The sequence below is a fragment of the Spermophilus citellus genome, assembly GCF_964194105.1.
Source record: "Spermophilus citellus genome assembly, chromosome: 10".
Classification (NCBI taxonomy): Eukaryota; Metazoa; Chordata; class Mammalia; order Rodentia; family Sciuridae; genus Spermophilus; species Spermophilus citellus.
The window spans coordinates 24,619,893-24,645,460 of NC_138197.1; the positions used below are offsets into that span (position 1 = coordinate 24,619,893).

Below are 25,568 nucleotides of genomic sequence, written 5' to 3' on the forward strand. Positions count from 1 at the left end.
GGTCAGTGAGGCGACCGCGGGGCGCGCCCTCCGGTGCTCCTGGGGCCAGCCTCGGTGCGCTCGGAGCTCGGACATCGCGGACATCGGACTACAACTCCCGAGAGGCCTCGCGCCGGAGGCCGCGGCTGGGCTGCACCGCGGCGGCGGCGCGGGCTGCACAGGCAGCACGTGCACACGGCGGGCGGCCGATGGCTGCGCTCGGCGGGGTGGCGGCGCTCCGCGCGGCGCTCGGGCTCAGCGGACGGGTGGCGCGCGCGGCTTCGGGGCTCTCACCCCGGAGGGGTTATGCCCTAGGCCCCGCTGAGGTGAGAAGGCCCGGTTCCGTGCGCGGGGCGAGAGGCGGGAGGGCGGGCCCAGCGGCCACCCAGTGACCCTGGCCTCCTGGGAAAAGGCCTGGGTGAGACAGCTGTCTCCAGTGCACTTCCATCTTCCCGGAGGCCCGGGGCCCCGGCGCGCCCTGTCCCTTGCCTCACAGGCCATCTGCAACGCCTTTGGCCTCGAGGAGAAGTTACTGCAAGCAGAGATCTACCAAAACAAGCCCCAGACCTTGGGATGGTTTCTTGGCCCCTGGATGCGCGCAGCTCCTCGCAGCCCCGGGTTTCTGGGCAGTTTCTAAAGTCTTACTTTCCTCTGTCTGGGAATGATTCCTGCTCTTCCTCTTTGATTTTCACCCTGAGAACGTTTTGGGTGTGGTTTTAAAGCAGATTTGAAAGAGATCTGGGCAATTGCGGTGGATGCCCTCTTGAGTCACACCTATCGTGCACAGCGCAGAAGTGATTGTCGGGTTGGTGCAGCTTTTTGCTTTGATCCCATTCGCTGTGGGCTTTGCTTGTAGGGAGCAACTGTTACGTGCAGAGTTCAGGGAAGGTGAGTGAGATTATAGATGATGAGTGCGAGCAAGAGAACTGGGATAGGTAGAGTCCATGATTTGTTCCAGGTTCTCTCGAGGTATGTGCATTTCTCAACAACTTGGAGGAAGGTGTGCTGCTGGTGATAGTGAGGAAGCCTGAGATTGGAGTTAAGTGTTTATGTACCTTTTCCAAGGTCAAAAGCTGGTAGACTATGCTAAGAAGTTTAAACTAGGTTTGTTAATTACATAATGCTCACCTATTTTACTTTTTTTTTTTTTGGTACCGGGGAATGAATCCAGGGGCCCTTTTACCACTGATCCACATTCCTAGCCCTTTTAAAAATTTTAAAAAAGAATTCTGAGACAGGATCTCACTAAATTGCTTAGGGCCCTTCTGAGTTGCTGAGGCTGGTCTCAGACTTTGATCCTCCTGTCTCAGCCTCCTGGATCACTGGGATTATAGGCATGTGCCATCATGCCCAACACTTTTGCCTTTTCTTTAGAGCAATATCATATGTCTTCTAAACCCACAGTTTCTGTATGTAATAAGATAATGTCCCACATTTACACAGTGTAGTCACAGTAATCCTTTTATTTTATCTTTTTTATTTTTTTTGGTACTGGGGATTGAGCCCAGGGGCATTTTACTGCTGAGGTACATCCTCAGCCCTTTTTATTTTTTATATTAAGGCAGGATTTCACTAAATTGCCTAGGGCCTAGCTAAATTGTCCGAAGCTGGCCTCAAACTTATGATCTTCCTGCCTCAGCCTCCTGAGTTGCTAGAATTATGAGTGAGGACCACTATGCCCAGCTGCTTTTTGTTTTAAAATCATTTAAAACACATAGGGCTTGGGATGTACTGAAGCACATTTGTCTAGTGTGGGCAAAGCCCTGGGTTTGATCTCCACAAAAAACAAAACAAAATCCCCCAAACACATAGTGCTTACTTTTTTGCCAGGCATCATTCTAAGTACCTAACAATTATTAAATTCATATAATCTTTGTAACAACTCTGAAAGGTAAGCTATTGTTATTCCCATTTTACAGATGGAGGAACTGAGACACAGAGGTTAAGCAACTTGCCCAAGGGCACACAGCTGGTAAGTGGCAGTATCTGAAAAATCAGGTAGTCTGGTGCTAAAATCCAAGCTCTTAACAATGTTACCATTGTTATTTTACTTGGCCAAGGTCACAGAGCTAGAAGTGGCCAAGCTAAAAGTATGGAATGTGTTGATAAAAGGACTTTGTAAATCATAAAGATAAAAATATAAGGAGATCTTCCCATAATTTATAGTTATTGTATTGGCTCTAGCATCTTTGCAGGTCCTGAGATATCTCCAAGTGACTTTGTTGGTAAAGTAAACAAAGGGAAGAAAGGGATGTAGCATAGCATCGAGTTTATGAGTATTAGCTTTAGAATCAATTCTGCTGGGCAGTGTAGTGGTGCACACTTGTATCCCAGTGACCCTGGGAGATTGAGGCAGGAGGATCCTAAGTTCGAGGCCAGCCTCAGCCATTTGGTGAGATCCTGCCTTAAAAACAGATAAATTAATTAATTAAAAAGAGCTGGTGATGTAATTCATTGGTCAAGTACCCCTAGATTCAATCCCCATATTGGGGTTGGGGGGTGGGGAAGGAATCCTTCCTGCACTGTTTATTAACTATTTAGCTTAAGGCAAATTACTTGGTGTTCTAAGTATCATCAGGAGGTGTCAGTAAGTGTCTGTGTAATGGGAATAGTACTTACCATGCAGTGTTTTTTTTTTTTTTTTTTTTTTTTTTTTTTTGAGAATAAATAAGATCTACAGGTAGTAGTTGCCTAGTGACTAGCATAATGACCTTCCAGTTGTGGAAGTAGTTGTAGTAGTAAGGATTGTTATTACCCTTGAACCATACCAAACCAATATAAGTAAGAAATAAAACCACAAAAGAGTATCTTATAGTCCTTTCATTTCAAATTAATGTTATGTGTCACACATCTTTTGTTTTTAAATATTTTTTTAGTTGTTGAAGGATCTTTATTTTATTTGCTTATTTATATGAGGTGCTGGGAATCGAACACAGTGCCTCACATATACAAGGCAAGCGTTCTACTGCCGAGCTACAACTCCAGCTCCAGTATCACATACCTTATCACCACAAAAATGAACTTCAGTTAGAGAATCTGGCCTAATACTTAAGACTAGTTTAAAAAAGATCAAGTGATACAGAAGAAAAATCAGAATACAGAGATAGGAGAGGATAGAAGAAAAAGTCTATCCCTTTCTCCTCTCTCTCTCTATTTTTTGGCGGCACTGGGGATTGAACCCAGGGGTGCTCTACCACTGAGCTACATCTCAACATCTCAACCCCAGCTCTCTCTCTCTTTTTTTTCATTCAGGATCTTGCTAATTTGCCAAGACTGACCTCAAGTTTGCAGTCCTTCTACCTCAGTTTCCTGAATGGCTGGGATTATAGGCCTGCCCCACTATGTCTGAGAGTTACTAACTCTTCCCTCTGGAAGGGATAGGGTGATCAGGAAGAACCTAATGGGAGAGGTCTGTCTTAGTTCTCTCTAGTCTTTTGTCCTTTGGGTCACTCAGCATGCAGTCAACCTTCCTAGGGTACCTTCTAGGGTATAAGCACTATATCCATGGGTGGTAGAAGGGCAGACCAAATCCTCTCTTTGTTCAGACCCATGTAATGATTCTCTTTGAGAAGGATAAGTAAAGTAGTGTAGTAGTAAGGATTTCCATTGTCTGAAAAGAACAATGGTTCCTTTTCCCCGAAAAAGAATGCACATAGAGTTTTAAGGGGGTTTGGGGGTTTACCTTGAAATCTACTCACTGGCCCCAAGTTAGGATCCCATTCTGGTGAAATTTGTCAGATTCAGGGAGCCTGAGGGCTGTTGGATTCATGAATATATACCGAGTATAGAGAAGACCTGGAATGCATAGCTGGGGAATGGCAGGAGATAAGGGAAGTAGCATTTTCGGGACAAAGAGAAACCTCCTTGAACCCTTGCATATTCTGAGGTGCTACCCTTGATCAGTGCACAGAGTCCTGATTTAGCTGCTACTTCATTTTGAAGTAGAATCCTGAATCCACACTTGTGAACTGGGTGGTCCTTGTCTCATTCTTGCTGAAGTTTTTTTTTTTTTTTTTTAATGCTGGGGATTGATCTCAGGGACTCGCACATAGTAGGCTCTACTATCTGAGCTTCATCCCCAGCCCTGAAATTGGTTTTTATTCGTCTAGTCAGATTCTTCAGTGACTACATATTAAGCACCCTATATACCCTAAGCACATTTTGCTAGGTAATGCCATTTGGAGACAATGACACTTCCTTAAAGTGATGGTACACATAGTTGGGCATAGTGGTGCATGTCTAAGATCCCAGCACCTCAGGAGGCTGAGGGAGGAGGATCATGAGTTCAAGGCCAGCTCTAGAAATGTAGCAAGACCCTGTCTCAAACTAAAAAAAAAAAAAAAAAATTAAAGGGCTGGGGTTGTAGCTCAGTGGTAAATAGCCCCTGGGTTTAGTCCCCAGTACCCGTCCCACATCTGTCTCCCATCCCCCAAAAAAGTGATGGTACAGTGAATGAATAAAACTGCCATTGTTGTGTGTCTGGTTTGGTGTCTCCTACTGTAAGTCTCCTGGGCTGGAGCACAAATAAGATCAGTGTTTGAGACTTTGGGTACTGTTTAGGCATTTGTTGCATGGCACGAGGGGGCTTCATTTCTCTCTGACAGCTGTTTTCTGGTGTCACAGGTGCCATTAATTTGAGTTACTACCTCCTGTTTTTTAGTGTCCCTGCCTCCAGCTTGGTGTTGGAGCTGTCCTTGTCCAAGCCTGGGAGGAGCTAAAGGCGGCTCCTCTAGGTGTCACCCTCTCAGTGGGAGGGGGACAGGATCATTACTTTGCAGTTACTCTTCTTCCTATTTTACTTGACCCAGAAATGTGTCCTTAGACTTTCTTGACCTCAAATCCTCTTGATTTTCCTCTCACCCTGCCTGCTGCTTCTCAGTCTTTTGCTGGCAGCATTTACATGGTCTGTCTTTAAATGACATTGTTCTTCCTAGTTCCCTAAGAGCAGAGACTGTCCCCATTTGCATCTCCAGGACATTCTTTCCAGTGCTGATATTTTCACACCTGTCCCACAAGTCCAGAGTAGAAGTGTCTTTTGTTTTCTTCCAACTTCCTTGTTTTTCCTTGATTTCAATGAGAGATCAGCATCAGCAGATTAGTATCCATTCTTCCAGATTCTTAACGTGCCCCCCCACCCCCCACCCCTGCCAAAAAAAGGCATTGGGGTTCCTGCCGCTCTTCCCTGTGGTCCTGCATCTGAATGGCTAACAAGTGGCTGCTCTAAGTCCTATGCAGGATCTGCCTGTTCTTTCCATATAAAGCCGCCATCTGTCTTAGATTGCAGTTGATCCCGACTGGCCTCCACCCGCTGCATTCCCTCTAGTCCATTCAACCCATTTTCTCTGCAACCAAAATTTTTCTACAACATAGGTCTGATGACGTCACTTTCCTGTTTTAGAGTTCTTAAATTGGCCTAGGAGACCTGTGATGGCCAATCCTTCCAGCTCCTATTGGTTAGGTACCCCTGGAGCAGGCTCTCCATTTTTTGGTACTGGGGATTGAACCCAGGGTACTTAACCACTGAGCCACATCCCCAGCCCATTTTTAATATTTTATTTAGAGATGGGGCCTTGCTAAGTTACTGAGGCTGGCTTTGAACCTGTGATCCTCCTGCCTCAGCCTCTTGAGCTGCTGGGTTTAAAGGCGTGCTCCATTGTGCTTGGCATGGTGCAGGCTCCTTTAACCTAACACATTCCCTCATCTCTTTTTTTTTTTTTTTGTACTAGTGATTGAACCCAGGAGTACTTAACCACTGAGCCACATCCCCACCCCTTTTTTGTATTTTACTTAGAGAGACAGGGTCTTACTGTGTTGCTTAGGACCTTGCTAAATTGCTGAGGCTGGCTTTGAATTCGCTTCAGCCTCCTGAGCCACTGGGATTACAGGCATGCACCACCATGCCTGGCTCCCCTCATCTATTTAGTTGTAGTTGGGTACAATATTTTATTTATTTATATCTGGTGCTGAGGATCGAACCCAGGGCCTCACACATGCTAGGTAAGCACCCTACAGCTGAGCCACAACCCCAGCCCCTCCCCTCATCTCTCTCTTTTTTTTAAAAGTAATTTTATTTTATTTTTGAGAATTTTAATATTTACTTTTTAGTTTTCGGCGGACACAACATCTTTGTATGTGGTGCTGAGGATCGAACCCGGGCGCACACATGCCAGGCGCTTGAGCTGCATCCCCAGCCCCCTCCCCTCATCTCTTAAAGTAACATTCAGGGTTGATTGTTCTGTGGTTCCTTGTCTCAGCATTTTATCCACTGAACTGTAGGTAGGGACCTTGTCTATGCTGTCTCTTGCATATCTAGTCTGGTGTCCCTGGGGCTTGGAGTTCAGGCTCTAGGAGAGTTTTGTTATGTGCATGCATTTATTTAACTCTCTCATTACCTACTTCAGTATTACCATCTAAGAAACTACCTGTGTTTAATTCTTATTTACTCAGAACTTAAAGCTTATTTGCATTTGCAAAATGCTGCAGTTTTTAAAAAATATTTATTTTTTAGTTATATATAGACACAATATCTTTATTTTATTTTATTTTTTATGTGGTGCTGAGGATCGAACCTGGCGCCTCACGCATGGTAGGCTAGTGCTCTACCTTTGATCCACAACCCCAGCTCCAAAATGCTACAGTTTTATTGGTTTGTTTTCTAGACTCATTTGTTCTGTTACTCCAGCTGGGAAATATGGGACTAGAAGACTAGATATCTGTGTTTTTAGTTGCTTTTTTTTTTTTTTTTTTTTTTTTAAAGAGAGAGAGGAAAGTGGGGGGGGGGAGAGAGAGAGAATTTATTTATTTATTTATTTTAGTTCTCGGCGGACACAACATCTTTGTTGGTATGTGGTGCTGAGGATCGAACCCGGGCCGCACGCATGCCAGGCGAGCGCGCTACCGCTTGAGCCACATCCCCAGCCCTTTAGTTGCTTTTCACAGACTGAGTCCTGGACACAGAGTAGATGCATGCAGTAAGAATGGCATGACCTAGCTGACACCAACAAAAGAAAAGTAGCAGATAGGTTAGACTTTTTTGACAATTGAAAACATCCATGTGTTAGTAGGCATTTTATAAAATAAGAAATGGAATGCATTTTCAAAAAAGAAAATATTCAACTTCCTGAGTTCAGAAAATGCAGATGGAGATGAGGAACTTTTTGTTTTTATATTTAGAATAAAAAATGTCGTCATTAACTGATACACGTGAAAGTCAATATTGTAAGGATGAATGTGTTGTCAGTGGCCATGTAAGTTGATACGTGTTTTTGGAGAACAGTTTGTCAGTAGGTGTTACATAATTACAGTGTTTGTACTCTTCAGTTTATTACTTGTGCTTATTACTAGTGCTTTAAAGATTTACCCTAGCTAGGCGCAAAGCACACGCCTGTGATCCCAGCAACTCTGGAGGCTGAGGCAGGGGGATCATAGGTTCAAAGCTAGTTTCAGCAAGTAGTGAGACCATTAGCAACTTAGTGAAATCCTGTCTGAAAAATAAATGGAGCTGTTAAGTGACCTTGGGTTCAATTCCTGGTACCAAAAAAAAAAAAAAAGAATGTACCCTAAAAAGGGCTTGGGCTTGGGTGTAGCTTAGTGGTAAAGTACTTGCCTGGTGTGAGCAAGGCCTTGGGTTCTATCCCCAGCACTGGGGGGAAAAATGATTGGTGGGGGGTGGATATAATCTTAGTGGGTTATTCACTCAGATGTTATGTAGCTAGAAATGATATCTAGAAAGTAGAGTTAAGTGTACTGGTATGGAAAGATAGCTAAGAGATACCAGCTTAAAAAAGGCAAGATGAGCAGGATATGGTGGCACACACCTGTAATGCCTTGCCAATTTAGTGAGACCCTGTCTCAAAATAAAATGGAAAAAGGGGAGCTGGGCCTGGTGGTGTACCCCTGGAATCTCAGTGGCTCAGGAGGGTGAGGCAGAGAAAAAAAAGAAAGAAAAGTAAGATGGAAAACAAAGTGCAGTGTGATTTCATTTGTGTCTAGGCATGCATGGGTATATGTAGCTAATATAGAAAAGATGTATGTGCTATGTATCCATAGATGGTCTCTGAAAGATACACAAGAGGGAAGAGAACCAGGTAGAAGAAGGAGACAAGAAACTTCTACAGCATTTCTGTGTTGTCTGTATCCATTGAGTTGTTTCATTTGTTTAACTTTGTATGTGATAAAAAATTTCTGATAAAATAAAATTTTCAATGATGCTTATGAAGGCTATTATAACTAGCAAAAATATTTATAATATATTAAGCAAAAAAGAACAAAATGCAAAATTACACATATAATTGCAATTTATGTCTCTAGCTATAGGACAAACAGTAAGTAAGGGACAAGCTGGGCATGGTGATGCATGCCTATAATCCCAGCGAACCTCAGCAATGAGGAGGCGCTAAGCAACTCAGTGAGACCCTGTTTCTAAATGAAATACAAAATAGGGCTGGGGGTGTGACTTAGTGTTGAGTGCCTGAGGTCAATCCCTGGTACCAAAAAAAAAAAAAAAAAGGAAAGAAAGAAAGGAAAAGAAAAGGACAAAAAAAGACAGGGATATGGTGTTTTGTTTTGTTTTGTTTTTTGTGATACTGGGATTTAACCAAGGGCTGCTTTACCACTGACCTATGCCCCCCAGACATTTTTTTTTTTTAATTTTTATTTTATTTTGACACAGGGTCTTGCTGAGTTGCCAAGGCTGGCCCTGCACTTGAAATCTTGCCTCAGTTGCTCAGCCACTGCTCCCTGCATAAATGTATGAATTGGTTACGTTATAGTGCTAGAATTATATTTGCTTTGAATTCCTCTATTTTCTAATTTAAAAGTTGTTTTATATTAATTATGCAGAATTTTTTTTTTTCAATATTGGGGATAGAACCTAGGAAGACTCCACTGAGCTACATTCCCAGCCATTGTATTCTGTTATTTGTTTTACTTAGGTAGGTAAATATATTAGATCTTGGTGATTTAACCCAGGGGCAATTTACCACTGAGCTGCATCTCCAGCCCCCTTTTTTTTTATAATTTATTTTTTAGTTTTCGGCAGACACAATATCTTTGTATGTGGTGCTGAGGATCGAACCCGGGCCGCAAGCATGCCAGGCAAGCGCGCTACCGCTTGAGCCACATCCCCAGCCCCCCCTTTTTTTTTAAGTTTTATTGTTTTAGTTGTAGTTGGGCACAATACCTTTATTTTATTTATCCATTTTCACGTGGTGCTGAGGATCGAACCCAGGGCCTTGCACATACTAAGCAAGCGCTCTACCGCTCTACCCAGCCCCTCCAGCCCTTTTTTAATTTTTTATTTTGAGACGATTTATTTTTATTTTATTTTGAGTTGATTAGGGCCTCCCTAAATTGCTGAGGTTGACCTTGAGCTTGGGATCCTGTGTCTCAGCCTCCTGAGCCACTGAAATTATAAGCATGTACCACTGCACCTGGCTCTTTTATTTTTTTATTTTGAAAGTAGTCTTGCTAAGTTATCCAAACTGGTCTTGAACTGAGATCCTCCTGCTTCAACCTCCAGTGCTGCTGGGATTACAAAAATCCCAGCAAAAAAAGTAATTTTTGCTGCAAAAAAGTAATTTTAATTAAATATTTATGTGCTTAAAAAAAGCCACACACACAAAAAAAGGAATAATTGTTTGTTATAATTGATTTTAACTAATCAGAAATCCCATGCCTGGCATAGGTCAGTTGTAGAGTGCTTGTTTAACATGCCCAAGGCCCTGGGTTTGAAATATAGTGCTAGGAGAAAAAAAATCCTTTTTTTTTTTCTTTGTGATGTAGTTGTTCAAAGGCTCTGAGTGACTGACCTGGGATGACATTGAGCCTCTCTGTAAGGGTTGTTTCTTTTTCCTTCCTCCCCTTCTGCTTCTTGATTCCTGTGGTGGTAATTCTCCTTTCTTTTCTCTGCAGAGCCCACCCACTTTTGGGTTCCTGTTGGACATCGATGGAGTGCTGGTGCGGGGTCATAGAGTGATCCCTGCTGCTCTAGAAGCGTTTCGCAGGCTGGTGAACTCCCAGGGGCAGCTGCGGGTGCCTGTGGTTTTTGTCACGAATGCTGGGAATATCTTACAACATAGCAAAGCCCAGGAACTGTCTGCCCTGCTGGGGTGCAAGGTAAAGCAGCAGCAGCCAAGGTGTGGAAGCCAAGGACCGTGTTCCTAATGGAACCCCACTCTGGCACTATCTCCCTTTCCCTGGGTTGGGGTACAGTGTCAATAAACCTAGTTTATGGTCATTTGGGTCAGTGGAAATCTTTCAATCCTATGGGAAAATAACTTGACGTTTATGCCTTGCCCCATGAGTAAAGACTCATTAGCTCCTTTACATACATACACACCACATACATGGTGAATGAGCACCAAAATCTTACCTTTGTAGTTGGCAGTTTTAGTTTATCCTCTTTGTATCCAACTTTCCCCTCTTTGGTGCATCAGAGTTCTCTTACAGTTTTAGCTGCTAGAAGGCAAGGATCACATTTGTCTAAAACTCTACATGCCAGGAGGGAGTGCGCAGTAACAGCCCTTGTTTTTCAGAAATAAGAGGTGGACTGCATGAGCACTTGCCTCCAAAAGTAGTCTGTCTTCACTCACTAGTGATTCCATGCTCCATCCTGTCATGGACACAATCTTGTGTGTTGAGGATGAATTTAGGGGCTGGGGTGTCGCTTAGTGATAGCTACTTGCCTAGCAAGTGTGAGGCCCTGGGTTCAAGTCCCAGCATTGAATAAAATATGGTGGCGGTGGTGGTGGTGATGGTGAATTTAGTTTTTGGAAGGAATCCTTTGGAACTAAGGCACTAACAAAAGTGGCTGATTGGATGGGTGATACTACTTGAGATTGAACACAGAGGTAAAGGAATAAAACTGGTTCCCTATTGTGGTTTTCAGAGAGGGCTTCAAAAGTGTTCTTAATAAAGGCTGCAGTAAAGGTTAGAGTTAGTTTAAATATTAAAAAGCCAAGTCTTGGGCAGGGGGCATGACTCAGTGGTAGAATGCTTGCCTAGCATGTACAGGACCCTGGGTTCAATCCTCTACACAAAGTCTTTTAGTAGAACCAAAAACAAAAGTCAAAGTCTAGGGTAGATTTCTGTGATAGTGACAAAGAGCATCTGAGCAAACCTGTGGTTTCCTAGAGTGGGATTGTGAAATCTAAAGGGTTGATAGGGAGTACAGCCCAACAGAATTGGTGAGTAGTCAGACCTCACATTTGATGACTTTTTTGTTGTATCTGGTGTATCAGAAGCCAAATTAGGCTGTTTGGGTAAGTGTTAGAAGTGTCAGGTGCCAAACAGGGCTTTTCCACCTTTCATTTCCTGTACAATTTTTTCCTTCCCAGGTAAAAGAATCTGCTACCTATGTCTCCATTATTTTCCCTCAACTATGTCTTCCTCTGCTCTCCTTTCCTGTCCCTACAGGTGGATCCAGACCAAGTTATTCTTTCTCACAGCCCCATGAAGCTCTTCTCCCAGTACCATGACAAGCGGATGCTAGTGTCTGGGCAGGGACCTGTGATGGAGAATGCCCAAGCGTATCCTTTTGCTCTAATTGGAGAGGGGTATGCCTCCTTCAGTCAAGTGGGAACAATAATGAGGAGTGCTGGGTTCAGGATGCCAGGGTACACAGGCAGTATGGTAGCCTCTCAGGGAGTTAGAACAAGTTCTATGTATGGTCAGTCTTCATGCCTGGCAGTTCTTGAAAGGCAGTCTACATAATCAGTATCTTCTGCAAAGTTCAAACTACATAGTCCTGGGCCTTACCCCTGGATGAGGAGTCTTACTTCAGTAGGTTGAAGGTCAGATTCAGGAATTTTATTTATGTATTTACTTTTATCCTGGAGATTGAACCTAGGGCCTTGAGTATGTTAGGTAAATGCTATACCACTGAGTTACATCTCTAGCCCAGGAATATGTACTTTAAAAAACCAAATAGCTCTCTGGGTTATTCTATAACTAGGTTTGGGAAGCATGGCCTGGCTCTCTTCCTTGGGTACTCAGCCAGAATAGGATGTGGTTACTGTCCTCAAGAGCTGCTTCATTTATTCTGGGTCCTCTGGGTATCAAGCTGTGCTGTGTGCTCCAGAGGGAAAGGGGACCAGGGCAAAGAAATTGGGATTGTGACTTAATCAAAGGGTTTGTACTTGAGGCAAGAATAACACACCCAAGAACAGCAAAGGAATATTTTAGATGGCATATGATGTGTTGGAAGTGTAGCTCAGTGGTGGAGCACTTGCCTAGCTTCTGTAAGGCCTTACCTTTGAGTTTCAGCATCACACACACACACACACACACACACACACACACACACACACGTTGGCGTATGACTGAAGACTGCAAAGAGTGGGATGGGTTTTAGGTGTCAGGCATCAAAGGGAAGGGACTGTCCCTGCAGCTGGAATGACAATGACTGTGGCTTCATGGAGCATTAGGGCTTTGCCCAGGAGGTAGTTAGGGTTTTCTAGCTATTATAGGTAAGAGGTTAGAATGGGATGGGGTGAGGAAGAAGAGGGAATAGGAAGAGGGGACCTGGGGTAGGAAACCTTGGGAGCAAACTTGGGGCAGAGGGGGAGTTAATGCAGGCAGTATTGCTGATGGGATAACTTGGTGAAGTTGTCATTTTGGGGAAATTGATTTCACGAGTCCCTTGAAACCATGTCTAGTTAAGACTAAGTTGGAACTAAGAATGGGAAGATGGAAGCCAGTCTTGAAGGAGATAATGCTGGAGCTGACTTAGCTTATCTAAGACTATGCCTGGCTCCCCAGTCTCTGTGTCTCCTCTGAATGCGGCATTTCTGGCAGCACCGTTCCTGCAGCGCTGTCTGTGTGGGCTCTGAGTATGTGTGAGCTCCTTGAGGACAGAGATTAATTTGCCTTTCATCTGGGGTGTGCCCAGTGGCTGTTGAGCGATTGCCCTGGCATTGCTCACCTCCAACCACTCTGCCAGTATCCTCACAGCCTGCCTGCTGGCACCTGCAGGATGTATGACAAGAATGCCTGTGTGGTGTGATCAAGACTGGATCTGGGTTCTGCTCACTTTTGATCTGATGCATTCTGAAAGGCATCTTCCCTAGAACTGTCCAGCTTTGCTTTCCTGATCTTGCTCCAGACTGGGCTTCCAGAATGTTGTTACTGTGGATGAGCTGCGGATGGCCTTCCCAGTTCTGGACATGGTGGATCTTGAGCGGCGGCCGAAGACCACGGTAATAAGGAATTCAGGTTGGGTCATTTCACCCTCTGTAACACTCCCAGAGTCTCAATGTTCAGTTCTATCCTGTTCCCTGTGTTGGCTCCTGTCACTGACCTCACTGCCTTCCTGCTGAGAACTGCAGTTTGTTCCTGCTTCTGCACTATGGCCTCCTTGGAGGTAGCATCTGGCTTTCTTAAAGTTCCCTGGAGAGATGAGAGTGGCCCAGAGAAGCAGAAGGAGCCAAGCTCTGATCTTTCTGTATTGTTTGTAATTAGCTGGGATCCCCATTCCTAGCCTTAGCATCTCCTCCACCAATAGTTTCATATTTACGAGCAGGCTTTCCCAGTGTTGCTTGGGAGAATCATTAACCTCTGTTAAATCACTCAACTGCTGTTTCTTTATCCTGAAACATGGTACAGAGTTGCCTTTGTGAGGAGCAGATTGCTCATGAAAGAAACACTGGCAATCCTGCTTATCCAGACATGTGCCTTTGGGTTTGGCTCATATTCAAACAGTGGCATCAAGTGGCATCTTTCTTTCTTCTTTTCACTCTCCACTCCTGCAGTGCTGGGGATTGAACCCAGGGCCATGTGCATGCTAGGCAAGTACTCTACTCCTGAACCCGTAATTTCCTGTCTCTTGTGATCTAGGCTTCTCACTGATCCTCTCCAATATGGCTGCCTGTCTCTTGAGGTGCCCCTTGATCCACTTTCTCATGTGAACTTTACATATATCATATAATTTATGTCTGAAGTCACACCATTCTCAAAATTAGATGAAATTCAGTTAAAAGCAGTTTTATTTATTTATTTATTTATTTATTTATTTATTTATTTATTTATAAGTCCTTCTTCCAGAGTTTTCTAACTGTAGACACTTCCTTCCCTTGGAGAGTTTTCTCCTTGAACCATGCCAGTTCTGTGGAGAACCAGAATGTAGAGTGGGGACTGATCTCAGAGTAGCTTAGAGCCTGAGTCCCACAGAAGGGAAGTAACTCGCTCCTGGTCACCTAGCTCTTTGGTGGCAGAGCAATGGTCTCTGGAAGGAATGGACTCCAAGAGCTTGGTAAAGTGAAAGATCCTACCTCCCAAACTGACATCAAGACAATGGTCTGCCTGACCTGAAGGCTCCTTTTTCTCTACCGGCTGCCTTTGTCTTTAGTTACCTGGTGTAGTGTCTTGCCTGGCCCCTGTCTTGCTTCCTATCCTAGCTGGGGAAAGATGGCTGACCACCCCTCCTCCTCACTGACTTCATTTGTGGTATTCTTCAGCCTGTGCTGGGACCAACCTGGTCGTCATCTTTTCTCCTTTTTCTGTGAATCTTCTTCCTTAGTCCTATGCCGCTTTTCCTTGGCTTGGGCTGGACTGTGGGAAGGCCTCTGATCTGTGTGCAATGTGTCATTCCTCTCACCCACCCCTGAAGACTGGTGTGTGATTCTCCAGGAGTGGCCAGTGACTGTTGGTTGATGGGCCTCTTTGTCTCTTGGCAGCCCCTTCTGAGGAATGACTTCCCGGCCATTGAAGGTAAAAGAGGTCCTCCTCCCAAGTGGGTGTGGGGTCTTTTCTTTCTCCTGTCAGGACCTCAGGCTATTTTACTGTGACTGTTTACTTTCAGCCTGCTGTAGCGACAGGAAGGCATTGGGCAACAGGGCACCCGGGTTCTGGTCCTGGGTCTGCCATTCTGTACCCCTGAGACTTCTGTTAATTTTTCCTTCCTCATGCCACTCACTTTATGCTGAAAAATTGTAAGCTTAGGGAGTGTTAGAGTGCAAAGGCACCCAGAGGCAATCCGTTTCTCAGTTCTTCCGTTGTATAGGAAAAATATTGGAACATTCCCTTTGGAATCCTGAAATAAAAATCATAGAAAATTTAACTGTCATATACATATATTAAATATTAGTTAAGTTTATTATAAAGCTCTAAATGTAATAGGGGAAAATAAAAGGAAAACATTTTAGTAACAAGATTGTAATGTATTTCAATATTAATATTATTATCCAAGAAGTAAAATGCTTGCACTAAACATAGAGTCATGTGAGTGTTCCTGCTACAGATACAGACTGATGTAAGAGTATTGATAGGTGTGAAATGTATAGGTGTGTGTCATTGGGGCAGCATTGACATTGGTGATTTTCCAAAATAGAGAATAGCTCTTGATAAAGTTGTATTTTTACACGATAATTATATTTTTGGAAATAGCAGTATTTATTAAAGCAGTACGAAAATACTTTATGATTATTTGTAAAATGGAATTGGCTCTTTTACTGTGAACAAGTTGTTCACTTCCATGAATATCAGGTGGGACATTTCGATGCTATTAGGACTCTACTCCTGAGCCCATGATTTATTAGGACATGGGACAATTTAATTGTGTAGGACTATCCTTATCTGCTAAGTATGTCATTGTGACAAAATATATGCTCCAATTTTATTTTGCTGAACCCAGGGCTTCACATATGCTAGGCAAGCACTCTACCACTGAGCCACATCCCTAGCACCCATATCCTTCAATGTCTAAAACACCTCCCTCGGGAAGGCACTGCCCCTTTGAGAATCACTGGTCTTGAAGCTCCTAGCAGCACATTTACAAAGTGCTTGTTTTGGCCTCTGCCGGGTTACGTGTTGACTATATCTCATTTTTATCCTAATAACAGCACTATAGGTAGGTGTTGCTATTCTGTAACTGAGGAAACTAAGGCTTAGAGAAAGTAAGTAACTGCCTTAGTCCTATGGGCAAATTTGCAGAGTCAGGTTCGAGTTCAGGGCTCTGTTAGTCCAGTCCCCTGCTCTTGGCCATTAGGTTGTTTTGCCTGCTGGGGCTCAGCTAGAAGGGAAAGCTGAGGGAGGGAAAGCTCCCTGCAGAGTGCACTTGGGGTACGGTGTACTTGAGATTTATTGCTTTTATAAAAACCTCTTCTGTAAAGTACCAGTGGACACCAGTTAGAGAATGTTAGAGTGCAGAGGATCCTTTCTGGGTCCTGGGCTTTGTTCACCAAGGGTGAATGGGTAAGTGGCTTGGTCAGGTCTGGTTCAGAGAACTCTGCCCTCACCCATGTCTGTGCGCTGTGGTGAAGAGCTTTGAGTGGGTGGCACCAGCTGGCCTCTGTTGCCTCCTGAAGGCTGTCTGCCTACCTGCCCATCACAAAGGGCAGACGGAGTACCCTACCCTCCTCACCCCTGTGCTTTTGCTCTTGAAGGGGTGCTCCTCCTTGGAGAGCCAATCCGCTGGGAGACAAGCCTGCAGCTGATCATGGATGTCCTCCTCAGCAATGGGAACCCTGGGACTGGACTGGCAACAGCCCCCTATCCCCATCTCCCTGTCTTGGCCAGCAACGTGGATCTTCTTTGGATGGCTGAAGCCAAGATGCCCAGGTGAGGACTGAGGGCCCTCAGTCTAGCTGCTGCCTGAGCAGTCCTGTGGGCACTTTGCCACCCACCATTCTGATGTTCTGGGTGGTCAGAACCTGCCTAGCCAGGCCCTGTAGTTGCTATAGTAACTTGGCCTTTGGAAGGCCATTCAAGGATCACTTCACATGTTAAATATTAAACTAAAAGTGCAGATTACTAGGCATGATGGTGTATTGAAATGATTTTGAACATATTCTCCTGCTCTCATAATCTTTTTTGCCCTATTTTTTTTATTGGTGCATTATAGTTGTACATAATGATGGGATTTGTTGTTACATTTTTGTATATGTACACAATAGAACAATATAATCTGGTTTCCTTGTCTAGGGGACAAGGACCAATTTTTGAGGTATTATTAGTGCAAATTATTCAACTGCTCCTCCTTCCTTGCCTCTGCCCAGTAGCGTTGGTTCTTTCACTTCTTTGTTTGCTTTTACCCTTGAGATGTAGGGGCAGAGAAGCCAGAGTTCTTCTGATGGTCACAGAGACCAGACAGTGGAGACAAAGTGGATAAGGTACATGGGTATTGAGGAAGCCCATGCTCCCTGCTCAGCCATGATGACCTTTTTTTTTTTTTTTTTTTTTTTTTTTTTTTAAAGATAGAGTGAGAGAGAGGGGGACAGAGAGGGACAGAGAGAGAGAGAATTTTTAATATTTATTTATTTTTTCTTAGTTCTCGGCGAACACAACATCTTTGTTTGTATGTGGTGCTGAGGATCGAACCCGGGCCGCACGCACGCCAGGCGAGCGCGCTACCGCTTGAGCCACATCCCCAGCCCCCCCATGATGACCTTAATATGTGCTCTGTCCTTTTCTGAGGCTGACAGGTGGCCCTTTTTCTGACCCACAAAGTGCTTGAGTGCAAAAACAGTTGATTCTGCTGTGCGCTGTTTGGCTGGCTCTTATCTGCAAGGCCAGTCTGCCATTCACTCCCAGTGGTTGGTCAACAGGGGTGGTCAGAGCCCCTGACTGCCTCAATTCCACGACTCATATCCCCAAAGAGACAGGGATGTACGGTGTAATCTGTAACTTGAGGTTTGGCATTGTCTCTAAAGTGTTATTCCTAGGGTTTGGATGTGCTGACACTAGTTTGAGCCAGGGGTTGGTTATGTAGTTGTGAACTCAGTAACAAGGGGCAAATTTCAGTTTATGAATCAAATTCAAGATTAATTTTTCATTCAAATTATCCAGAGTTGCAATAAAATTTTCACTCAATGGTTTACAAATTAAAAACAGAATTCCTTATATAAATAAGTGACACTGAAATGTAATTAATGTGTAACATGATATCAGTTAGGATTTTGTTTTGGATGAAAACCCAAAACATATCTTAAACAAGATAGAACTTTTTTTTTTTTTCCCCTCCTCACATGAAATAAGTCATGCAGTTCAGGACCTGCATCTTGTCAGTGACCTTCTGTCTCCCTGCTGTGCGGTCCTAAGTCCTTCACTATATATCCAAAGTGGCTGCCCAAATACCAGCCATCATATTAGCATTCCAAGCGGCAGGGAGGAGTAGAGGAGGAAGAGAAGAACAACACCCCCTCTTCAATTTTAAGGATACTTAAGTTTAGCTTGGCACTTTAGTTTAAATGAACTGTTTAATGCTACTTTAGCTTTTTGGCTACATCTAGCTGTAAGGGAGGCAGGGGATTTTACTTTTTATACCTAGTGGCAATACGCTCAGCTGAAAGTTGATACCAAGAGAAAAGGGTCTGCACAAATCTAAAGTACACTTTATCTAAAGCACACTTTATCTAAAGCACACTTTATTTATTTTTGGGTACTGGGGATTGAACCCAGGGATGCTTAACCACTGAGCCACATCCCCAGCCCCCCTTTTTTTCAAATAATTTAAATTTTGAGACAAGGTCTCACTAAGTTGCTTAGAGCCTCGTTAACTTGCTTGCTGACAGTGACCTTGAACTTGTGATCCTCCTGTCTCAGCCTCCCAAGTTGCTGGGATTAAAGGTGTGCACCACCACATCTGGCTAAAGCAGACTTTAAACTTAGGTTTCTGGAGTCAGACAATCTGGCTTGTAATTTTAGCTCTGCCACTATGAGCACCTTCTCTCTTGTTGGGCCTCAGTTTCCTCATGGGTAAAATGAGGATAATAGTATCTAGCCCAAAGGGTATTTTCGAGTGTTAAATGTGAGATGATGTCCCCAGTGCTAGAAGATTGCTCAGTTAATGTTCGCTCCTGCTAGAAATATTTTAACCTTTCTTTATCACCCTCAGGGCCCTGGAGTAAAAGGTTGGTATAGTGGGTACTGCATAGGGCCTGGCAGGTGGCCTGGAAGACTGAGCTGCTGAACCTTCTTCTTGGACAGGTTTGGCCATGGTACCTTTCTACTTTGCCTGGAAACCATCTACCAGAAAGTGACAGGCAAGGAAATGAGGTACGAGGGTCTGATGGGCAAGCCCAGCATCCTCACTTACCAGTATGCGGAAGACCTGATCAGGCAGCAGGCGGAGAGGCGGGGCTGGGCTGCCCCCATCCAGAAGCTCTATGCTGTAGGGTAAGCTCCACATGTCCGCCTCATCCCTTTCACAATTTTCCCTCCTCTTTTTCTCTGCTCTCGTCGCCCTTGTTTCCCTGTATCTGAGTCACACTTGTACCCGCAAAGTTGTTGTCCACCTTGAGACACTGAACTTGGGTTTTCTCCTCTTTTCCTTTTCCGGTTTGGCTGCCCCTGCCAGAGATAACCCTATGTCTGATGTCTACGGTGCCAACTTGTTCCACCAGTACCTACAGATGGAGAAGCGTGGCAGGGCAGAGGAACTAGTGGCTGGTGGCCTGTGGAAGCAGCGACCCTCAGCAACCCAGAGCTGCACCTCCATCCTGGTGTGCACTGGAGTGTACAGTCCCCAGAACCCAGGGTCCATGAGGCCCGCCCACGGAGGAGCGGAGCCTCCATTCCATGGGCACCGGGACTTCAACTTCAGTCCGGGGCTCATGGAGGCATCTCATGTGGTGAATGATGTGAACGAGGCTGTGCAGCTGGTTTTCCACCAGGAAGGCTGGACTTTGTAGTGATGGGTGTTCATCAGAGGCAAGGGGGAGGGAGGGAGGGAGCTTGGGCCACAGGTGAGTCCTGTTCACTGGGTTCTGGTCAGGTCACTGGGTGTCAAGTCATGGCCTGGTCCTCTTGCCACTTTGCCTGCTGCTGGGATGTAACTGGTCAAGAACCATGGTATACTAGGGGTGCAGTCAGTGTGCATGAGCCCTGGGTTCCTTCTCAAGCACTACAAAAACAAAACAATAACAACGAGAAGAAGACAGTGACTTATTTTTCCTGCTGAGCAGTAGCCACAGAAATGTACCAGGGGAGCATTTCATGTAGAACCATTGAGATTTCTGAGCCCAATTCCCATGTGCCTCTCCTGGCAATCTGACCTCTGACTGCTCCTTTTACCTCTGTGCCTCACTTTCCTCCTCCTTTTAGTAGGGACTTCTGAAAAATGGGGAGGCAGTGTGGAGTAATGTGGAAGTTTCTGCAGAGCCTTTGCTCTCACTGAAGGAACCACTGTGTTTCAGCAAGGTGTGTAACTAACACATTCTAGTTTTTACTGTACTTTAGTTTATTGCCCAGAGACTTTGGGGCTTTTTTTTTTTTTTAATTAAAGTCATCCTAATAAATATTCATTATACCATCTCTTGTGACACCTGTCTGGAATGTGCTGAAGTCCTGTGGGGAAGGGGGAGTGGGTGAGTGGTATACACTAGTCTCTCTGAAGGCAGCGAGATCTGTGGCATTTCACTTCATAACACGCTCTGGTCTCCTTTCCTACCTCTGTTCTTCTTCCCACCCGCAAACCCACACCCAGCCTGGGCTGTGAAGCCTGAGTCTGTCTAGGAATGAGCTATGCCTGGCTTTGGCATAGGGTCAGCACGTTCCTTGGCATGGAAAAGAAGAGGGATCTTGTTTATGGTCTGTTCTAAAGAAGGGAATTTTCCTGTGGAGATTCCCCAGAGCATGTTTCTTCTTATAGTTCTTTATTTAGGAGTCCGTGCCTCCCGTACCTCAGCATCTGTCATATCCTCTGGTGCTGTAGTTTGGAAGCTGAATGTCCCTCAAAGTCCCATGTGTTTAAAGTCATGGTCTCCAGGATGGTACTTTTGGGAGGTGGTGCGACCTTTGGGAGGTGTTCAGCTCATGTGTTAGAGGCTTCGTTCCCTGTGCAGCCATGTTCAGATGTGGGGCGTTTGGGAAATGAGGACTTTGATCTCATCTGTTGGTTAATCCATTGATGGTTCGTAATTTTTTTTTTTTTTGAGTAGTGGGGATTGAATTCAGGGGTGCTCAACCACTGAGTCACAGGCCAGCCCTTTTTATTTTTTATTTTGAGACGAGGTCTCACTAAGTTGCTGACGGCCTCACTAAGTTCCTGAGGCTGGCCTCAAACTTGTGCTCTTCCTGCCTCAGCCTCCTGAACTGCTGGAAATACAGACATGCACCACCATGCCTGGACTAGAATTTAATGGACTATTAGAAAATGGTGGAAACTATAATAGGAGTTGGGACCTATTTGGAGGAAGTAACTGGGTGCCCGCCTGAGGGTATATCCTGTCCCTGGCTCCTGCATCTCTCTGTCTCTTACTTTGTTTCCCAGATGCCATGCAACTCTGTTCCAGCATGTGTTGCCTGCCATGTTGTTCTGTCTCCCCAAAGGCCCATACTAGTCAGGGACTGAAACATCAGAAACTATAAGCAAAAATAAATCTGACCTCTCAATTGATTTTCTTAGGTATTTTCTCCCAGTGATGGAAACTGACTAACATACCCCTGATCAGGGTAGTGGAACCCCAGCTCCTTCCTCTTCTCTCATTTCCAAGCGATGAGATGAACAGATTTTGCTCTGCCAAGTGCTTCTGCCATATTGTACTGCTTAAGAGAGTGGGGCCATGCTATCATGGACCAAATCCACAACCGTGATCCAAAATAAGCCTTTTTCTTGACAAGTTTATATATATCAGCTATTTGCCACTACCCAGCCTGGCCTTTCCTTCTTCCTTAAGACACTCTTGGCTATATCTGACTGACTTCTTGACACCTTTGATGACCTCATAATTGTTTGGAGGTGAGGGAGCAAAGATTGAGAGAGGATGGCCGTGGAAGAGAATCGAAAGTGGGCATCCTGAGAGCTGAATCAAGAGCACATTTCATGCTCACTCCATGTCGTACCAGCACTTACCACCGTCCCCACCCATAGTCCTAGCGCCTTGCCCCTGGGTTGTTGTAACCTTCTTGTTTCATCTCCTTCCTCTGTCTCTCTCCCTCCCCTCCATTCACTGCTGTCCATACATCAGTCACGTTATAAACTAGTTCTGTTCTCTGGTCAAATCCCTCCTGTGACTCCCTGTGTCACTGAGTAAAAGCCCCAAATTTCTTATCATGGCACAAATGCCTCTCCGTCCTGTTGCTCCATCTTGGATCTCACCAACTATTTCCCCCTCCATCACTTTATGCCTGAACAATGGCCCCCTTGCTGTTCCATGCAATCTGTTCTCTCAGGGCCTCTGTACCTGCAGTTCCCATCCACACCCGGTTCACTGCATCTTTCCTTGTTTTCTTGGTAGCCCTGAGGATTGAACCCAGAGGCACTCTATCTGAGTTACATCCCTAGCTCTTTTTATTTTATTTTTGAGACAGGGCTAAATTGCTGAATCTGGCCTCAAACTTGTGGTCCTCCTGCCTCAGCCTCCTGAGTTACTAAGGAATTACGGATGTGTGCTACTGTGCCTGGCCCTTTTTTTCCTTCTTTTTTTTTTTTATTTTATTTTTTTTAAAAATTTTCACTCACTTTATTATTTATTTATTTTAGCTTTGGACCTTAATGTGAATTCACCAGTTTCATGCTGAGAAATCTTGTAAATTAAGCTTATTTCCCTAGATCCCAGCCATTTTTTTAAGAGAGAGAGAGAGAGAGAGAGAGAGAGAGAGAGAGAGAGAATTTTTATTATTTTAGTTTTTAGTTTTCGGTGGACACAACATCTTTGTGTGTATGTGGTGCTGAGGATCGAACCCCGGGCCGCACGCATGCCAGGCGAGCGCGCTACCACTTGAGCCACATCCCCAGCCCCCTTTTTTTAATTTTAATATTTATTTTTTAGTTGTAGTTGAACACAATACCTTTATTTTATTTATTTTTATGTGGTGCTAAGGATTGAACCAGGGCCTTTTACGTGCTAGGCAAGCGCTCTACCACTGAGCCACAACTTCAGCCCTCCCCATCACTTCTTAAAGATCTGGTGGATAGATCACCTCATCGATCTCTGAGAGTTCTTCTAAAGAATAGTATCCTGGGCTGGGGCTCAGCTGTGGAGTGCTCACCTTGCATGTGTGCGGCCCTGGGTTTGATCCTCAGCACCACATAAAAATAAATAAATAAATAATGTATTTCGTCCAACTACAACAACAACAAAATATTAAAAAAAAAAAACGAGGGTGGGGCTGGGGTGTGGCTCAGAGGAAGAGTGCTTGCCTAGCATGCATGAGGTACTGGGTTGGATCCTCAGTACCACATAAATATAAAGATATTGTGTCCACCTATAACTAAAAAAAATATATTAAAAAAAATAGTATCCTGTATGCCCCACCTTATCCTGCTTAATTTTCTTCGTGGTAATTATCACCCCATGGCCTATATGTACTTGCTTATTCTACTTCTTCTACTAAAATAGAGATACCACAGACTTGGTCTGTACTGACTCACTGTGATATCCCTCATACCTAATACCTGGCATTTGGCAGGACTCAGTAAATTGGGTTGAATAGATGGCCCCTTATACAGTCCTTACAAATATACCTTTCTTTTTTCCTTCTCCCTTGGTGAATATGGCAAAAGGGAAAAGACTGCTGGGCGTGGTGGCGCACACCTGTAATCCCAGCGGCTTGGGAGGCTGAGACAGGAGGATCATGAGTTCAAAACCAGCTTCAGCAACTGAGCAAGGCACTAAGCAACTCAGTGAGACCCTGTCTCTAAATAAAATACAAAGTAATGCTGGGGATATGGCTCAGTGGTTGGGTGCCCCTGAGTTCAATATCTAGTACCAAAAACAACAACAACAACAAACGGAAAAGACTTAGACCTGGAATGGAATCTCTGTTCTGCTCTGCTCTTTAGCTGTATGATCTTGCACAATCTCCTCTTTTTTTTTTTTTTTTTTTGTACCAGGCATTAAACCGAGGGCCACTTAATCAGTGAACCTCATCCCCAGTCCTTTTTATGTTTTGTTTTGAGACAGGGTCTCACTAAGTTGCTTAGGTTCTCCCTAAGTTGCTGAGGCTGGCTTTGAACTCACAATCCTCCTGCCTCAGCCTCCAGAGTCCTCCTTCTCTTCTTTAAGCTTTCATTTGTAGAGTTGGCATTGGCAGTATCTGTCAGGATTGTTTTAGAAGTTAACCAGCTATTTTAAGTGCAGTTTTCATCATTCAGGCTATTTTTTTTTTAGGCAATAGGAAATTTAGGGGGTAGGCATTTCAGGGCTGGGAGAATAGCTCAAGGGTGTTCCCAGGGACTCAGGGTATTGTCCCACCATCTTGTGTCTGTTTCCTGAGGTCAAGATGGCACATGTTATAGTTTGGATCTGAAATGTCCCCCAGAGTCTTATGTGTTGAGGGCCTGGTCTCCAGCCTGCAGTGCCACGGGGAGGCGGTGTAGCCTCCTGGGAGTGGGGTGTGCCCTTGAAGGGGGATATTGGGACCCACTTTGAGGTAAGCAGTTTCATTGCCTTGTATCGTACTGTATTGCCATAATGTATTGCCCCACCACAGTCCCAAAGCAATGGGAACAAGGGAACTTGGACTGAAACCTCTGAAGCCCTGAGCTAAAATAAACTGCTTACCTCAGGTATTTCATCACAGCAACGGGAAGCTAACACAGTAGGATTCCGCTTTTTGGTTTTTTTGTTTGTTTGTTTGCTTTGTTTTGGAGGAGGGGGGCCCTGGGGATAGGACCCAGGGCCTTGCACATGCTAGGCAAGTGCCCTACCACTGAACTACATCCCCAGCCCCCAGGACGATTCTACTTTGAAGCCTTGTCTGTGTCCCAGAAAGGAAGGAGGAAAGAGCAAAGAGAGCATGTGGAACTTGACTCCTTTTTAAGAACTTTGTCAGAAGTTGTCCCCTGTCCCCCAGAAATTCCAGTTCTGTCTGGGTGGCTACAGTGTAGTCACACAGGCACCATTAGCTGCAAGGAGGCAGGGATAGAGCACAATGGTGCTCAAACAGAATTAGGGTCTTTATTTTTTTGGAGGGGAGAGGTACCAGGGATGCTCTACCACTGAGCTCTATCACCTTTAAGTTTTATATATTTTTATTTTGAGACAAGTTCTTGCTAAGTTGAAGAGGCTGGCCTCAATACTTGAGAACCTTCTGTCTCAGTCTCCCGAGTCCTTAGGATTATAGGCATGTGCCGCCATGCTCAGCTTGTGGTTTTTCTTTCTTTAATGTCTGTTGTATTCCAGGCAAGCACTGGACCACTGAGCTACATTCCCAACCCTAGGATTCTGTTTGTAAGGAAGGATGGCAAGATGGATATTGAGTAGGTACCTAGCAGCACCAGCTACAGCACCTGGTTCTCCAGGTAGCACTTACCTGTGATTATTTAAAATGCTCTGAGGACATGGGTCAAGTTCTGGCCTTCCAAAGCACCTTGTTTAACTGAGCTGCTGGGTTAGGTAATAGTGTTGCTAGCTGACATTTCCATAGCAGTTAACATTTTTCAAAGAAGTTTAAAACTGGTATCATTCATCCATACTGTGCTGGAGCTTCACCAACCCCTGGTGGAGAGAAATAATTCTTATCTATTCCAATTATATAAATGAAGCACAAAGGCAGGGACCACTCATTCTTTCATTTCAAAAACAGTGAAGGTCTAGGGCTGGGGATATAGCTCAGTGGCAGAGTGCTTGCCTAGCATGTGTGAGGCCCTGGGTCGCTCTATTCCAAGCACTGCAAAAAATAAAGCAAAACAAAACAAAACATTGAAGGTT

At 44.6% G+C, this 25,568-nt stretch overlaps 1 protein-coding gene across 4 annotated transcripts; it reads left to right on the forward strand.

Moving 5' to 3' along the window:
- Window positions 1-118: 118 nt before the first annotated feature.
- On the forward strand, window positions 119-20,234 carry HDHD5 (haloacid dehalogenase like hydrolase domain containing 5). Of its 4 annotated transcripts, none has more exons than XM_081311139.1 (8): window positions 119-305; window positions 9,892-10,095; window positions 11,395-11,534; window positions 13,082-13,191; window positions 14,605-14,685; window positions 16,359-16,533; window positions 18,901-19,089; window positions 19,271-20,234. In XM_081311139.1, exons 1-8 carry the CDS (start codon window positions 189-191, stop codon window positions 19,602-19,604), a joined length of 1,350 nt encoding a protein of 449 aa, XP_081167265.1. In that variant the 5' UTR covers window positions 119-188; the 3' UTR covers window positions 19,605-20,234. The 4 variants fall into 4 exon arrangements, with proteins under 4 accessions (XP_081167265.1, XP_081167267.1, XP_081167266.1 ...); XM_081311141.1 differs by having other exon boundaries at window positions 121-305; window positions 13,082-13,175; window positions 14,652-14,685; XM_081311140.1 differs by having other exon boundaries at window positions 121-305; window positions 11,395-11,507.
- The last annotated feature ends 5,334 nt before the right edge of the window (window positions 20,235-25,568 follow it).